Source organism: Xenopus laevis, chromosome 3S, assembly GCF_017654675.1.
Source record: "Xenopus laevis strain J_2021 chromosome 3S, Xenopus_laevis_v10.1, whole genome shotgun sequence".
NCBI lineage: Eukaryota > Metazoa > Chordata > Amphibia > Anura > Pipidae > Xenopus > Xenopus laevis.
In genome coordinates, this window is record NC_054376.1 from 108,767,603 (window position 1) to 108,785,329 (window position 17,727).

General features: G+C 40.6%; 1 protein-coding gene across 2 annotated transcripts in view; it reads right to left on the reverse strand.

Annotated features, from left to right (window-relative positions):
* arhgap26.S (Rho GTPase activating protein 26 S homeolog) overlaps positions 1-17,727 on the reverse strand; it is a 318,698-nt gene that overhangs the window by 8,762 nt on the left and 292,209 nt on the right. The window contains exons 21-22 of one of the 2 annotated variants that reach the window (XM_018256176.2): positions 15,209-15,308; positions 2,314-2,402 (exon numbers count right to left, since the gene is read on the reverse strand). In XM_018256176.2, coding sequence (XP_018111665.1) covers positions 2,355-2,402; positions 15,209-15,308 — 148 coding nt within the window. In that variant the 3' untranslated portion in view covers positions 2,314-2,354. Of the gene's footprint in view, positions 1-2,313; positions 2,403-15,203; positions 15,309-17,727 lie in introns of both variants that reach the window. The other variant, XM_018256175.2, reaches the window with a different exon arrangement.

The window sequence follows — 17,727 nt, forward strand, 5'->3', positions numbered from 1 at the left end:
GCATCACACATCTTTGTATGGAGGGGGATGAAAGAGAAACGGAACCAATACTGTATCAGCTGTACGGCTTTGCTGTTTGTGCAAGGCTACAAATATAATTACACAAGCACAGGATAATAGACATGAATGCAAGCGCTGTGACCTCTTCCTTTCTCTCCCTGTAATTATCTCTTTAATTCACAGGGCAATAACACAAGCCACAACAACTGTGTTATCTGGAGAACTGAAAAGCCATAACCTTCAGAGCAATATTTGCTTCAAAGGAGTCATCGTTTGGTCTGAGTTCCATACTCAGAGATCTACTGAACATAACCAACTGTGTTTGTTGTAGTTGGTCGGTGCCCATCCGTTCACAATATATTTCCGCAGCTCCATTAATAAAGCATTTACGTTTTCTTTTTTGTTCAAAATCCAACTTTGAGACGTTCGGTTTTATGAAACACCCAGAGGCTGCCATGGACACGCCTAACAGACCACCACGTGGTAGGAGAAACTGTGGCCTCTCACACAAACTTTTTTTGGATCACTCAAGCCACATCTGCTATCTACCCACTAGGCTAGACTACCCTTTCCAAGAAATACGCTGTACGTCTTAGGAAAGAGGAATTAGAAAGTCAACATGAGTGGATTTGGTTCATAAATAAAACTATTATTTCTTGGTGAAACAGATGTTTGGCTTGCAGCAACCTTCTTGCTTATGGGAGCTTGGAAGAAAGAACTCCAGATGAAACACATTAAATTTAGCTAACTCTACCAGTCTTAGCCAGCCAAGCAACCTTTGAAGTTGCCCTAGAATATGCATGTGGTCATCTGCAGAACGTTATACAGCCTTTATATACCGAGCAACACTGTAGAGCTCTACAGTATTGCTCTGTATATAACTGCAGAGACACTGTAGATCAAGAACCTATTGGGTATTTTATCTGCTTTAATGGATCTGATCTTTTAAATACACTTTTCTTTTCAGTGATGTACATTACTGGCTGAGTTTTTGCCCAAACTGCCACCATTTCAGGTTTTTCCCTTCTTTGCTAAATGCTCCACTCTCTGTGTGCCCATGGAAAGGGTAACAACTGAATTCCTCCATATTTAATTCATATACAAAAGATTAACTCTGCATCATTCTTTGTTTCCTGCCTGCTGTAGGTAATGATGAAAAGTGCTGCTGTATAGAACGCAAGATAGACGTTATTTACACGGTACTCTCGATTCAAGCTTTGGGTTTACTATTTCTGGGACAGTCCTTGCGCTGCATTATATTGTGTTATCTATTCTGGCACAGATGCTATGCTGGGAGAGCAATGCCTATCTCTTTGCACTTATACATGATAAAGTATTTATACAGTGAATTTTATCACAAGTCTAATGCAGAAGGAGCATGAGCTTTTTCATGCTGACTCCCTACAGCAGGGGTCCCCAACCTTTTTAACCCGTGAGCCACATTCCAATGTAAAAAGAGTTGGGGAGCAACACAAGCATGAAAAAGTCCCTTGGGGTGCCAAACAAGGGCTATGATTGGTTATTTGGCAGCCCCTATGTGGAATGACAGCGTACAAGAGGCTCTACTTGGCACTATACTTAGTTTTATGCAATTAAAATTAGCTTTCAAGCTTGAAATTCAAAAATAAGCACCTGCTTTGAGGACCCTGAGAGCAACATCCAAGGGGTTGGAAAGCAACATGTTGCTCACGAGCTACTGGTTGGGGATCACTGCGCGACCATAAGTACAGGGAGGACAGCTTGCCCTTTATTATCATTCCCTTGAATAATGTGACAGGGCAGAGCACACGTGATAATGATTTGTATATACTGCATATCTATATATTTTATATAGACATATAGCCACCATATAGGGTAATGTATAACTGTTCAGAGTGCTCTTTGTAAGAACCATTGTAAATTGTATTATTCTAATCTTATTTATTTAGATTATGTTTTTTTGTCCAAGATTTCATGATATTAGCAGCTTTTATACTTCTATCATGAATGTGCAACACAAGCGCTGCCTGTATTACTGTTCAGGTGGGGCTGGAAAGAAAGGCAAAATGTACATTTACTGCCCCAGGAAGCATTTTCTGACGTGTTCCTGCTCAGCTTGCATGAATCAAGAGATATCTGGGGCACCATATGCATTAACTCTTCTGTCCAACGCCTGCCTGCACAGCACAATGTGCTCATGTAACACATTCAAGATACGAGAGGTTAAATATTTCATATATGTCTTCTTTAAACACATCGATTGCCGCTATAAGACTTTTAAGAATCAATTTGTATTCACGAGAAGAGCATCCTCACTAGAGATGACTGACTCACCATTGTCAAACACAGTGCCAGCAGAAAAAGAAAGTTCTGAGTCATGTTCTGCTTTGCACGCGTACAGAGCCTTGGCTTTCCTTGGAACGCTGCAAGACAAAAAAGAAGACACAATTGAATTTAGTCAGCCACAGTAAATAATGGTAAGCACCGAGAACTACAAAAAAACATTTGGTAGAAGAGCAGTTATACAATTCTCTCCCTTGAAATATTAATATAGAAACACAAGCAGATAATTTATCCTCCTTTCTCGCGCAGAATTTGTGCAGAAGAGCAAGTCAAGATATTACAGATAATTACCGTATATACTCGAGTATAAGCCGTCCCGAGTATAAGCCGAGGTACCTAATTTTACCTCCAAAAACTGGGAAAGCTTATTGACTCGAGTATAAGCCGAGGGTGAGAAATGCAGCAGCTTCTGGTAAGTTTCAATCAAAAAATTGAGGGTTTCTGCTCCCATTGGAGGTGTCGGCGTCTCGTTTTTGGATGCCGGCGACCATTCTTTGACGCCGGCGAATATTCTTGGAGACTATTCTTGGACGCCGGCGACTATTCTTGGGCGCCGGCGACTATTCTTAGACGCCGGCGACCGTTTGTGCGCTTGACCCGCATTTTTTCTTTACCACACCGTTTGTGTCAAATTATATGTAATTAAATATAGAGAAATCCCTAGTTTAGCACCTGTGAGGGTGTATATAAGAGCATTCAGGATGTATTCTAGACTAGAAGGTGGGCTTTCTTCAACAAATTTTCTTTAGACATCACACAGTGCCCCATCCTATAACAATTTAATTCACTTGGAAAGCTGTGACATTTTTTTATAAAAATTGAGCCGGATGTTTAAATAAGGTTTCAGGTCTATAGCCTTCAGGCTCACTGCCTTTAACACAACAGCTGTCCTCTGGAAGCTTGCATGGGAGATAAAGAAAAAGGCTTAACCCTGTTCTGTTGGGTGCCAGCAGTAATTGTTCTGCAATAATCATAGAGGACTTGCAGGGCCAGATTTACATAGTGGGCACCCCTAGGCCCACTGCAGTTCGTCATCCCCGCCCCCTCCCCTTTTTTCATCATCGGGACCGGAGCACGGGAAATGTAAAAAATGATTGTAACTCCTGCGCATGCCCAACGTTTTTGAACCAATGTGGGTGGGCATCATGCAGCCCCCTAAAATCCTGCCGTCCTAGGCCCGGGCCTTGTGGCCTTTCAACAAATCCGGGCCTGAGGACTTGTACAACATTCTTAGCTCTATAACTGTTTAGGTGCCTGTAGTTGTCATAAAGGCATTCATATGAAATAAACATGCTTGTAATAAATACACACAGACACCCCACTTTTATTAAATAAATGTAATGACCTCCATATCCATTGATGGGATAAAATATTCAGTTCAGAAGTTTGAGGCCATGTGGCTTCCTCATCGCCCAATGCTGCCTTATTACTATAGCTCATCTCATCTGCTCACAATGCTGCTGCTCTTTGCCCCCAGATGGCAACGGACTGTGTTACTTCTATCCCCTATTAAATTATGCACTGCTAGTGGCTATGTGATGTGCATATGTTATAATGACAAGACTGTAACACTTGGACCATACGCTCTAGAGTTGCAATTTCATTTTCCGTGATCCTGGCCTGAAATGTAAACAATAAAGTGCAATGGTAAACAGGGGACATAATAGCTGCAATTCACTGTTATAAATAGTCAAATAAACCCTCCTCTTCCCCATACAGTCAAAAGGAAATTGTAAGACGTGCTGGGAGATTGTCCCGGTCTTTTACCTCCCAGCGCGTCTCTCCACGTTTGTTGGTGCACAGGTGCGCACTTCTGCATTTGTCATGCGTTCCGGCTAGGTGCAAATTATGCTGCCGTAATTTCGCCAGTGTTTGACACTGAGCGTTGTGACGCTCACGTTTTTGACACAGAGCGTCATGACGTTATTTTTTTCGGCACCGGATTTGAATTTTTGGCCCTAATTACTCTTTAAAAGGCCCTGTCTCCATTGTAACAGTGCCCAAGCTGGCTTCTGTTTACAGCTGTTTACAGTTTATACTATTTTGAATTCCCGTTTTTTTTTTTTACTTCTGTTTTTTTACTTCGATTCTTGCCGCCTGCCTTGATCCTTTAGCCTGTTCTTCAACTACATTTTACCTAATCCTTGCCGGTACCTTATTTTTGGACTTGTTTCTATTTAATCACTACTCCTTGTTGGTTCCACAGCAGAAAGCCCAGGGCCCCAAAAAGGCGTCGGTGATCACTGGAATCCACAGGAGTGCCTTGTGCATCTGAGTGTACCCACTGCTTCTAAAGGTTCCCAATAGACGAGAACATTACAGAAATATAAGAATTAAGGTGCATAAAAACAATTATTGGAAGAGCACAAGAAGAAGACTCCTCTGCTGAACGTTCCCCCTCAATATAAGAGTGAGAAGAATTGGATAGTATTAGGGTGGTGGCACACGGGGAGATTAGTCTCCCAATGACAAATCTTCTCTACTACGGGCGACTAATCTCCCTGAAATGAATCCCCCTAAGTTTCCTCTTGAGGCAACTTCGGAAATCCAAAGCGATTCGTATGCCATCCCGTATTCTTTCCAGGTGGAAGACATTTGGGGTATTTAGAGAAGATTTGTCGCTGGGCAACTAATCTCCCCGTCTGCCACCACCCATAATTTCACTCAGAGATAGTCTTATTTCATTTCAAAATTCATGGGAAACCAGACTACAACAGGGTACCTGGAAACTATTTGACCAATGACAGCATCTGTTGACAAGGCAGACCTGAAAGCAGAGATCTAACTGCTTATTGACACTTCCGAATGGCCCTAAATGTGCTGCTAAAAAGTTAGACTAACATTTGTGCCATTCAGTTGGAATTACATTTCAAACCCTTAACTAATTTAACTTAATGGGAAAAATTTTTTTTCCAAAATGAATCAGTTAATAGTGCTGCTGAAATCCATTTCTCAAAAGGGCAAACAGATTTTTTTATATTCAATTTTGAAATCTGACATGGGGCTAGACATTTTGTCAATTTCCCAGCTGCCCCAAGTCATGTGACTTTGCTCTGATAAACTTCAATCACTCTTTACTGCTGTACTGCAAGTTGGAGTGATATCACCCCCCCTCCCTTTTCCCCCCAGCAGCCAAACAAAAGAACAATAGGGAGGTAACCAGATAGCAGCTCCCTAACACAAGATAACAGCTGCCTGGTAGATCTAAGAACAACACTCAATAGTAAAAACCCATGTCCCACTGAGACACATTCAGTTACATTGAGAAGGAAAAACAGCAGCCTGCCAGAAAGCATTTCTCTCCTAAAGTGCAGGCACAAGTCACATGACCAGGGGCAGCTGGGAAATTGACAAAATGTCTAGCCCCATGTCAGATTTCAAAATTGAATATAAAAAAAATCTGTTTGCTCTTTTGAGAAATGGATTTCAGTGCAGGATTCTGCTGGATTAGCCCTAATAACTGATGCGTTTTTAAAAAAACATGTTTTCCGATGACAGGATCCCTTTAACTTATTACATGTCACATGTCACACAAGCTAAATTTAAATGATGACATACAAAGAAGTCTATGGAGCTGTAGAGCAGACTAGGGGCCATAAAATCCTTTGGAAGGCTACATCCAGCCCGTGGGCTGCCAGTTGGAAGCCCAGCCCAGGGGGGAAAAAGGAGAATCTCATAAGCAGTAAGTCTATACTCAGGGATTGATTTATAAAGCAGGTGCCCCTAGGCCCACTGCCACTCGTTGCCCCCATTCCCTCCCCATCATTAATGCACATTAGTTCGTCATTGGGTCCCAGGCACTGGGAATTGGTGCACAGGAAATTTAAAATATCCCCGGTGCTTTGATACCAATTCAGATGCGGCAGTAATGAGGCCTGTTTATACTACAGCCATGGGAACTGTTACGCAGCATGCTCAAGACCTGGGGTTTTCTAGATAAGGGATCTTTCCTTAATTTCGCTCTCCACAATTTAAACATAGTAAAAAAAAACATAATTTAAACATTAATTAAACTCAATAGGATTGCTTTGCCTCCAATAAGGATTAATGATATCTTTCAATATATAGTTAACTATTGGAATCACTCCCAACAGCAGATTACCTGCAATTAAGCGTTTTATTGTATAGTATAGTAACACAATAAAAGATTAATTGCGGGTAATCTGCTGTTGTGAGTGATTCCAATACTTCACTATAGATTGAATCTACATAGGATGTCAGAGACAGAGCATCCAGGGAACCACCACAAGAACTGATAGAATTAAACAAACGCTAATCAGTGTAAATCTCCTTTCTGGTTAATGATATATTTGTTTGGATCCAGTAAAAGGTACTGTTTTATTATTACAGAGAAAAGGGAAATCATGTTTTAAAATATCAATGATATGATTAAAATGCAGTTTATGGGAGATGGCCTTTCCGGGAATTCGGAGCTTTCTAGAAAAAGGGTTTCCGGATGACAGATACCATACCTATATTTTAATAGTTCATCAAGATATTGCACTCACTGATATACCAGTAAAAAGGTGTGCGTTTAAACGGCTGAATCTTTGCTTTAAGCTTGTACAGCTTATTCGTTATAACCCCCGGTAGTTTCCTAATCTCTTCTGATCCCCCACAGCGTCCTCATGATTGAGCCCAATGCTGGGTTCGATTCTGCACCCCCCACTGACATCTTCCTGGCACCAACATGTTTCACCCAATACAGCTTTATCAACCCTGCTAGAATTCATTTTTGGATGGGCAACTAGTTGTCTCTATCAATTACGATTCTTGCTAATTGTCTTTATCAGTGGTAAAGTTTAATCAGCATGTATTCACAACCACAAGATCATTTGATCACGTATGGATATATTTACAAATGTATGTGAGGAAGTTGCCACATGCTTTTTCTTAGAAAAGTCACCATTCTAGCATAACTGCTGACAAGATGATATACAACACGTCGGCAGGGCTGTGTGTCTTGGCTCTATGCTATTAAGCAGCTTATGCTATTTTCATAACCAATAAAGATGCTCAAGGTTGCTGGCTAAAGGCCAATACCAAATAGAATAGCCTTGCATATTATTTTGTAAAGAGGAGCATTTTGTCACAAGGGAAATGTCATTATGACAAGGTAAATGCAACGTGCTACTGGGGCAGGCTGCACTGTATGTTGGGATCAATAAAGGACCTTGTCGCAGTAAAGGGCACAGACAGAGCAAAGGAAAAACGCAGAAACGTGGGTCGAGGGCAGAATGTAACATGCAACCAGAAAAATGTTCTCTTTATATTTAGTATTGCCATCATAAAAATACAACGTGAAGAATTTCATTCCATCGGTGCCAGCTGGAGCAGCCTAAGAGTGAAAGTATTATTAGCAAGGCTTAATAAAGTTGCAATATATCCCGCAGAGCAGTCCAACTGCGCAACTTGACGTAACCGAGAGTTAAACACATCACACTGAAGAGACTCAGGCTGCAAGGAAATACTAGCGGAAACAAAGTCTGCCCTTCAGCAGGATTTGTCCTTGTCCATCAAGTCTGAAATCTGCCTAACCACTGTCTGATCCAGAAGAAGCTGAAACCCCCTCTGCCCCCCATCTGGAGCCTCTTCAATTTGCCTTAGAGGAGGAAAAAAATATTCTTCCTGCCTCCAAGATGGCAACTGGACCAGGCACTCAACCAACTTTGTTTTGAAAATCTTACTTGCTAAATAGACATCCAACCACTTCTTGAAACCATCGAATGTATCTTTGAGCCTTAAGATGGAACCACTTTACTTCTAATCTCCATGGACGCCTTTGTGTTTGTTTGAAGGACCTACTGGTGAATAAAGCTTCAGTTTGTTTTGTGGTTCCCCTTTATATTTACAAAGAAATCGCTGGCACACAAGGTAATGCGGGCAGGGTGAGTTTATTGCAGCGTGCAACATTTCGGAGTAAATCCCCTTTGTCAAGGAACATAATGCACTTAGCAATTTAAAGCTTAAGCAATTAGCGTGACATAATGAGTAGTCCCATCATCCCAGGTAGTTCTATTACACACCAGCACTTCAGTACTATGATCTGTGTTTTTTTTCAAGTGTGACACAAAGGACGTAGTGTAATATATCAAATGTCTATGTGGTTTGGTGTATATTGATCAGACCAGTAGAGCCATGAAATGAAGGCTCAATGAACATAAATCTAATATCCGGACTTACCATCCTTTACCTCCTGCCCCACAGTCATGGGTTAAGACAGCGGTGAAAAAAAATAGACAAACTTAAGGTTGAGTTTTTATTGGCAAAACATTTTTTTTTTATGCACGGACATCAGCTGTCTCAACTTAGATGGCAGATATTAGAAAAAGTTTTGTTTAAACCTGTCACTGACAAAAAGAAATCTTAACTGCAGAGAGAGTGTTTCTGGAATTGGTTCCTGCAATCGCGTTACCCGAAAGGGTTAAATGAAGAATTCAATATGGCTTGCTTTTTGTACTTATTTGCTTTATTTTGCCTTTTAGATAAGCAGCTTGCTGGAATCACCTTAGAGACAGATTTCCTTCCCTCGTACAGGGTAAGATAGAAACGTTATCAGTTTGAACGTTTCCTTTTAAGTGTCAACTTATTGCCGAGATTGTTACTAACCTAGTTGCTACTTTATTGTGCCTTTGCCTAAAGAACTTACGTTGTTCCTGTTTATCACCATTATCACCTCTCTTGGATGTATTTTTTACTTGGATCTTCATGACATTTGTTGATACTAAATAGGCTGTGAAGCTTGGACTTCATTCTAAAGGACATTCATTTTATTTTTAGGTCTACTTATTTTGGTTGGCACTTTTGTTACGGAATTTGGACTATGAACTTTATTTGAGCAAATTAATTTTTGGTGATTTCTATTTTTCTATTGCCCCATGCCCGGGTTTAATTGCTTAATTAATTTAATATGCGCTTGCTGTCACGCCATTCATTATGTCACGCTAGTTGCTTAAGCTTTTAAATTTCTCCGTGCATTATGTTCCTACAGTATATGCTTGACAAACGTTGCATGCTGCAATAAACTTAAAGCAAGGGCTCACCCTGCCAGCATTACCTTGTGTGCCAGCGACTTCTTTGTGCCATATTGGAAGAGAGGTGGTCGATATCTCCATCACTGTGCACCGGGGAGACGTATTACTTGGAGGGCCAGGGTGTGCATCCAGAAACTTCCCCTTTATATTTATACATAGTAGGAACCTCTTCTCCAGTTTTAAAAACCCCAAGTGGTCAGCCTTTCTTTATAAATAAGACTTTCAATACCCTTAACCAGCTAGTTGTCCTTCGTTGGACACTCACAAATTCATTAATATCTTGCTCGAGACCAAAACCACACGCATATTCTAGATGGGGCCTTACCGGTGTTTTGTAAAAAGCAGTAAGGTCTGTACTGATGAAGTGGCTGGGTGCCACGAAACGCGTCAAGCGGGCAGCTACGTTTTTTGGTATGCTGCTGTAATTTTGGATATTTTAATGTGCTTTAAATACATTTTCACTTTTTTACTATTTTAAACCGGCTTCCATGGTGCTCCGCTATTTGTATTTATTAAGGAAATGGACACACTGCATGGGATGGCGGTAGACGTGTAGAACGCTGAAGCCTGTGGATGTCCGATGACAGTAAGTGCTCCCACTAAAATCTTTGTGCTGCACTGAACTACAATGACAGTTGAGTAAAATAGAAACAGATTTTGGAGCAGGGAAAAGTTAGGCATCATGTTGACTGGTGGAGCTTGGTAGTAAAGTGTGTTACCATGTTGGAGCATGAGCAAGGGCCACTAGCAGCACAACTGCTCCATATATCCACCAGCAATACTAAAAAACAAGGACTTGAAAAAGCACTATAATAATTTTTTCAGACGTGGCTCTTTTCCTTTAATGGGAGCATACAGTAATAAGTACTGGTTCCTGTATATCTGGCCACATCTTTTATTTCCACTGTGCAGTATTTATTTCCGAATGACTGTAACTTGAGTCAGTTAAACAGTAAAATGATTAAGGGGAAATATAAGATGTCATTCTGGTGGCATTATCTGGCATATTATCGACAGGACACAGTCAGCATATAGCAGTTTATTATCCTGAGAAGAGCAAGAAACCAGAGAGCTAGAAGGGGTGAGACACAGGGAAGTGACTCATCTACAAAAAGAGGAAGAAAGGGAAATGAACGGTGAAACAAAAACACTCCGAATTGAATTTATAAGTAAATATTGTTAAGTTGGAGAGCAGCATGTTATGTGTCGAGTCACGATTTTGGTTAGACACTGGTTCTGGTGGTTGTGTTCCACGGCTGCTTTTATGTAAGCGATTGCAGTAAATACCAGTGCCATTTAGTTAAGGCTGGAAATCACCAAACCTCAAAGTTTCCGAACTGTATCATTTCCACCAGTGCGGTGTATGCAGAAACAGCAACAATAACAGAGGGAGGGTTACAATCTCTTTGGAGACATGTTGACCAATATTCACAGTTGAAATGAACACATTAACACAGAGGGGGTTATTTATCAAAATCCAAAAGTTTTCTGAAAACTTCTCCACTCAAATCCGCACGGACCTCTTCCCCCTATTTATCAATCCATTTTTCTTGTGCAGGAAAAAAAAAACATTGATAAAATCGTGAAAAAATTCAAATCGTACACATTTTTCAGATTTGTCGACGAAAACTGACTCTTTTCGGATTTGACACCCAAAAACCACAAAATCTTCGGATTATTGAACGAAAACGAGGGCATATCAGGATATCTTCAAAATGTCCACAGGACATCTGCCATTGACTTCTAAATGACCTGGGCAGGTCTGAGTTGGAGTACTTTTTTATTCTGACTTTTAACACCATTGGGGTTTAATGAATCAAAAAAGAATGTAAAGAGGTTTTCCTCTTTAAAAGGCCAATCAGAAAAAAAATTGGACTTTAATAAATAACCCCCTAACATTCTAAGTAATTGAGAAAGATTAAGGATGAACCATGATGGAGGAGAATATGTGGTGAGACATGATCACCTGATCTTATTGTTTTGATTCTATTAATACTCTAAATTACAGGGTAAAAACCTGCTTTTTAAGTATATGATGTTCATTTCAGTTGGATTGTCTTTTATATTTATATGTATTATATCAACCACAGGTCAAGGTTTATTATTCAGAGTCCAAACACCATAGCTGGCAATTCCATTATAGAAAACATAATAAGGGGGCATACACAGCCAGAACAGCTTGTTAAAATAAAAAGGCTGACTTTCTAATGGATTATTTGATTCACGTGTAAAGGCCCCTAAGTGTTTCAGGTTTTGCCAGTTACACACCCTTGGGGAACAGATATAGCCAAGGCAAAGCTGATGGCTTATGGCAGGTTGGAAAGGCTGAGAAACATTCAGGGATGTAGGCCATGGGCAACTGTTAGAGGGTCAGAGCAGCACTGGGCCATATTCAAATTAATGACACTGACTTTCAAAGCACTTCATAACTCTGCCCCACCCTACATCTCTGAACTCATCTCTATATACTCACCCACTCGCTTACTACGCTCCTCTACTGACCTGCTACTCAACTCTTCTCTCATTACCTCCTCACATGCTCGCATTCAAGACTTTGCAAGGGCTGCACCCCTCCTCTGGAACGCTCTCCCACGGTCTGTCCGACTTTCTCCCAACCTTTCTGCTTTCAAGAAATCTCTTAAAACGCACTTCTTTCGAGAAGCCTACCCTCACTCTGCTTAACTACCAAATGCAACACCACATACAGTACCACATTTCTCACCCACTTAATTCGATCTTGCCCACTCCCACACCTTGTGTATTACTGCCTTCCCTTTAGACTGTATGCCTATGCATAGGGCCTTCCTCACCTTTTGTACCTGTATTGATTGTGATGTTTGTTACTCCATATATTCTATGTATGTAATTCATGTGATGTAGTTGTATAATCATATTTACTCTACAGTGCTATGCAATATGTTGGCGCTATATAAATACATGTTAATAATAATAATAATATTCACGCCAGAAGATTCACAGGAGTAATGGAAAGCTTTTCTCTGTCGAGTACAAGTCATTATGTATAATTCACCCATGATGCATCGCTGGCATCTCAGAATGCCTTGCAGATCATTCCAGTCACCGGCATAACCTTCAACAAACCTGCCGACATTTCAAAGGCATGAACTAGCTGCGATACTTCACTCATTTGTTTTGGCCTGCTAGTGTGGCAGGAGGCCAACAGCACATTCCCGAGCTCTCTCTTTACCCCTCTGGTGTCTGTCGTTTCCTTCACAATTTATGCCTGTTATGGGTATGTGAAAAAGTGCATGGCAGGTTTACAGGTATTATAGAGCAGGCATGCGACTGGATCCCAAGCTAGACTCTATCTGCTGGCACCTGTCCAATGCCCAAAGCCACATGAGCTGATACGGTTTCACTAAAGGGAGAAGGGCGTATATTCTACCACTGAAAAAGCATGTCAGAAATATCGCTTTTGTTTCCTGTTCCACATTCTGGGGATTTTTTGAAAATTGCAGGAAGAGAAGCCGGTATTTCCAAGAGAATATTATAGTGCTCATGCCATTTTCACAGATTACTCACATTATGGCTTCACCAAGATTACAGCAAGGACCAGTGTCGGACTGGCCCACCGGGACACCAGGAAAAGTCCAAGTGGGCCAAGGTGTCAGTGGCCTCATGCTGCTAAACTTTTGTCCTATTTCATGGCCATTCCCTATTTCTATGAGAAAAAGAGGCTAAATAGATGGAATAATAGATTATAGTATGTAAAGAAAAGAGACTAGGAGAATAGAGGTTGATTGAGGAAAGGAAGAAAAATAGTACTGAGAGTGGGCCCTTTGTCTAAGGTTTTTGGGTGGGCCCCTGGTGTCCCAGTCCAACACTGGCAAGGACAATACATCAACAATGCTTACAGAGGTCCAATGTCCACTATTAAGTAGTTGGGATTAATCTTCTGCGGATGGCAATAACCCAAAATATCACTGCACTTATTTAGTCAGTCCAAACTGTCATTGGGTCCAGACAAGGGTCCCTGCTCTCAGCGGGTACATATTGGGGTCCCACACAGCTCAGGCTATAACAGTGGCTCTACAAAGAATCAAGAGCATCATTCAGCTTTCCCTTAGCTTGCAATTAACTAAGGCGCATTCACAGGTATTTGACAAACACAAAATGCCTTTTCATAGAACACCTCCAATGTCACAAGTCTGAAAAGCAATACAAATAAAGATTACAGTATAAAAAAAACAGAAATTTTACAACTCCTGCAATAAATGGTTAGTATCGCAGACGTTAAAATCTAACATTATGCACTTTCCTAATGGCTGACCATAAATGTAGCTGCTTCTCCGCTTTCATTCCAAGCAGTATAATCTGCCATTAAGGGGACTGGAAATTCCTCCCAGTTTTACTGGCTGAAGTGCTGAAAGCTGACCTGTCACATACTATACAGGGAATAAGTGGGTCTTGTGAATGATCTAGAGATATAGCATGTGGAATAAGCACAGGAGCAGGAGAAACACCCAGAGCTAAGCACTAACCTTCAGTCTCAATCACATCACTCATTTCTCTCGCAGCACAGTAGAAACATTTGGTTCATGTGGAAAGAACCCTATAAAGCAAAGGGTTAACCTCTCCATTAAATATGGATATATAAAGCTGAACAAGAAACCAGAGGATCCATGCTGTATATACACAGATGCAGAATAGGATTGGCTTATAAATGTGTGTGGCTCCTGCCCAACAACAAAAAGACAATATAGTGTAAAAAAAATAATGATGGCTCTGTTTATAGGGATTACATCAACGCTTTATCCAACATGGCAGTTCCTAACCACATTATTTATGCAAACCGTAGCTTCTCGTTACAGGAAAAAAAGCTTAGGCCTTTTGTAAAGTTTGATTCCTTTTCCCGATTAATTTTGTTGTGTGTCATACCCCCTTTACTGGCATATAAAATCAGCCTTTAATGACACATTGGTGGTCGGCACACTATGGGGCAAATTCACTAACCTCCGGAAATTCGCCAGCAATGGCTTCACTCACATCGACACACTTCACCAGGTGAAAATTTGCCAGGACAACGCTAATTCACAAAGTTGCGTCCAGGGCGCTGAACGATGGTGACATTTCGCTAGCGTTAATTACGCAAGCAAAGCGAAGTTGCGCTAGCGTTGGCTAATTTGCATACGGCGGGAAGTTAAATTTCAATGGATGTACTGTATATGTTACAGCAAATACATTACATTACACAAGTCCAGGGAACCTTAATAACAGAAAATAGAGTTGTTATATTGCCCTACACATGAGCCCAGTGTATAGTTTAGGTGCCATATGTTAGGAAATGTAGGGGGGAAGCTGGGTACCCTAAAAAAAATGTACAATCGTTTGCAGCCTATCACCCTGAAAAATGAAAAGTCGCCAGCGTTTTTTGGGAAGTCCAATCTACTCTATTGCACTTCACCTGGTCTGAGGTGGCGAAGGTAAGTCTGGCGCAAGAGGTAAAGTTCAGTAAAATCCGCATCTTACTGAATTTGCGTAGTTACGTACATTCGCCAGATCGAAAATTCCCCTGGTGTTAGAGTGCGAAGTAGCACTACAGTCTATCTCCTTCTCCAACGAATTTACACCAGCGTCCATTAGTAAATAAGCGAAGTCCCCACACGACATCATGCTGGCGAATTTTTCCCAGCTTTAGTCACTTCTCCCTAAAGTAAATTTGCCCCTATGGTTGGCAGGAGAGCACATAGCAAAACATACTGAGAATAAAGTGCGCACAATAATATATCCTAATAAATAAGATAACCCCTCCTTATCATATTCCTTATCATATTCAGGCCTTTCTTGGTCCAGTAGAAAAATCATATATTGGTGGAAGGAACGGACCTTACTGGAGAAGCGTCGCTGGAAGTTGAAGATGTCGGCATCGGACTGGATGGAGCAGAGAACATCGGGCACGTAGGGGGCAACGTTGGACTTGGGTTCAATAAACTGTTGAGAAAAGGAAATAACAGCACATAAATCAAATGTCTATGAAAATCATCTGGATGCCTTATGAGTACAAGAGAAATACCAAGGAACATGAGTTATACGTGATGAAACCTTGGGGAGAAATTCAGCAAAGATAAGCCAAGAACTTAAAAACATTAGTTTAAAGGGATACTGTCATGGGAAAAAAATATTTTTTCCAAATGAATCAGTTAATAGTGCTGCTCCAGCAGAATTCTGCACTGAAATCCATTTCTCAAAAGAGCAAACAGATTTTTTTATATTCAATTTTGAAATCTGACACGGGGCTAGACATTTTGTCAATTTCCCAGCTGCCCCTGATCATGTGACTTGTGCCTGCACTTTAGGAGAGAAATGCTTTCTGGCAGGCTGCTGTTTTTCCTTCTCAGTGTAACTGAATGTGTCTCAGTGGGACATGGGTTTTTTTTTTTTTTTTTTGTAACTTGAATTTTTTATTGGATAAAGTCAGATACACATTATTTGCATAGAAAAAAGCAACAATCATTATGGGTACACTCAGTGGGACATGGGTTTTTACTATTGAGTGTTGTTCTTAGATTTACCAGGCAGCTGTTATCTTGTGTTAGGGAGCTGCTATCTGGTTACCTTCCCATTGTTCTTTTGTTTGGCTGCTGGGGGGGGAAGGGAGGGGGGTGATATCACTCCAACTTGCAGTACAGCAGTAAAGAGTGATTGAAGTTTATCAGAGCACAAGTCACATGACTGATTCATTTTTTTCCCATGACAGTATCCCTTTAAGATGTCCTTTCTTTCACAAAAAAATGGCTCTGCACACTATCTAGGCATTCAGCTTAAATGCATCAATATGCCCTTTAATAAAATATGCATATCACAAACCTTTTTCTGCAAATATTTTTCCTTTCTTTGCAGTTAATATAGCTTCTCCTAATGCACAGGAGTGATAAGGCACCTAAGTGCCAGTGTACATTTTATAGGTTGCACCAGTGGGCTGTGTATGTAATAAAGCTTATTACTGAAAAACTCATTACATTTGTGCCATGAAAATACGTCACCTCCAGCAGGCCTTATAAATCTCACTATGTGCAACTGAAATTTGCAGTGTAAATGTTCTTCATAAGGCAAATTTTGTGTTTTTTTTTAGAAGTGAGCAGAAGTCTGCAGACCTTCTTTCAATACAGGGGACTTACTAGCGATCAAGGACAAATAATATGATTAAAGAAAAAAGTTGTTCTCGTTTATAGTCATTTTTTATCCCTCTCAAATCTTGTTTTTTGGTAAATTTTGAATATCTTCCACTATCCCTGCGACACTCCAGCTACTAAGTGCTACAGAGAGAATAAAGATAAAATCTTGCCTATTTCTAGCCTGAAACCTGAGAATTGTTGGATTGAAGGGGTGGGGAACAATGTTTAGATTGGGCTCCCTGTATCCTTGCACTGATGAACCAGCAGCATGTCCTGCACTGCGCATGTACTACAGGAGGCGATATAAGAGTATGCAAAGCCCTCACTAAGATGAGACACTCAGTGTTAACCAATAAAAACAATATATTTATATTTATAGCACAGTCCTTTTTCACTACACAAAAGGCTTTGTGTCAATTGCTGCTGCTTCATGAAATATATTTTAGAGAAATGGGAATAAAGCTCAACTTTCCAGCCCTGAGAAAAACAAGTACTTCTTTAAAAGAAAAAAGTTGGGAGGAAATAACAGCTGTGCCCCAGAGACAAACCATATAACGGAGCATTGGCTCAGTCCTCAGCCACGTTTTTTCGCATTGATACACTCAAGGCTAAGAAGCTACACAAGAATCCAAGTATCTTTCACTCTAAACATCACACACGCATTTAAAAGAAAACATCAATACATCTTAAATTAACGGTTTCATCAGAATGAAATTGGTTTTGCCCGAAAACAACAATGTGTTTGGGTTTAGCTAACGAGATAAAAAATGGATGATAAACATTGAACCCAGGGAAGGGTTCAAGGAGCAAAAATAGGCACAATCTGTCTTATGCACTTTGCGCCCTGCTGAAGAAAAATGACCAAAGGTAGCGATGAGCGAAATTTTTTGCCAGATATTGCTACAAAAAAGATACCCATAGACTCCAATGCGTTTAAAAAAAAATGTTGAAAATTTTTTTTTTGCAAATTTTCCGGTGAAGCAAAATGGGTTGGATTCGTCCCATTACTAACCATTGGTAATAGGCAAGGTTGTGAAAGATAACGTTTGTGAGTACCCACCTATAAAGGGTTTTTTCGCTACGGTGGCGTTGCAGGTGGAGGGGGTCTACAGACGTGGTATATTTAATGATTCACAAAAAAGAGCCGTTATATCACACTATATATTCTCTTTGTTTTGTTTCCTGGGCCTTTGGTGCTGGCTCATATTGCAGGTGTTGTGAATCAGACTTGAAGG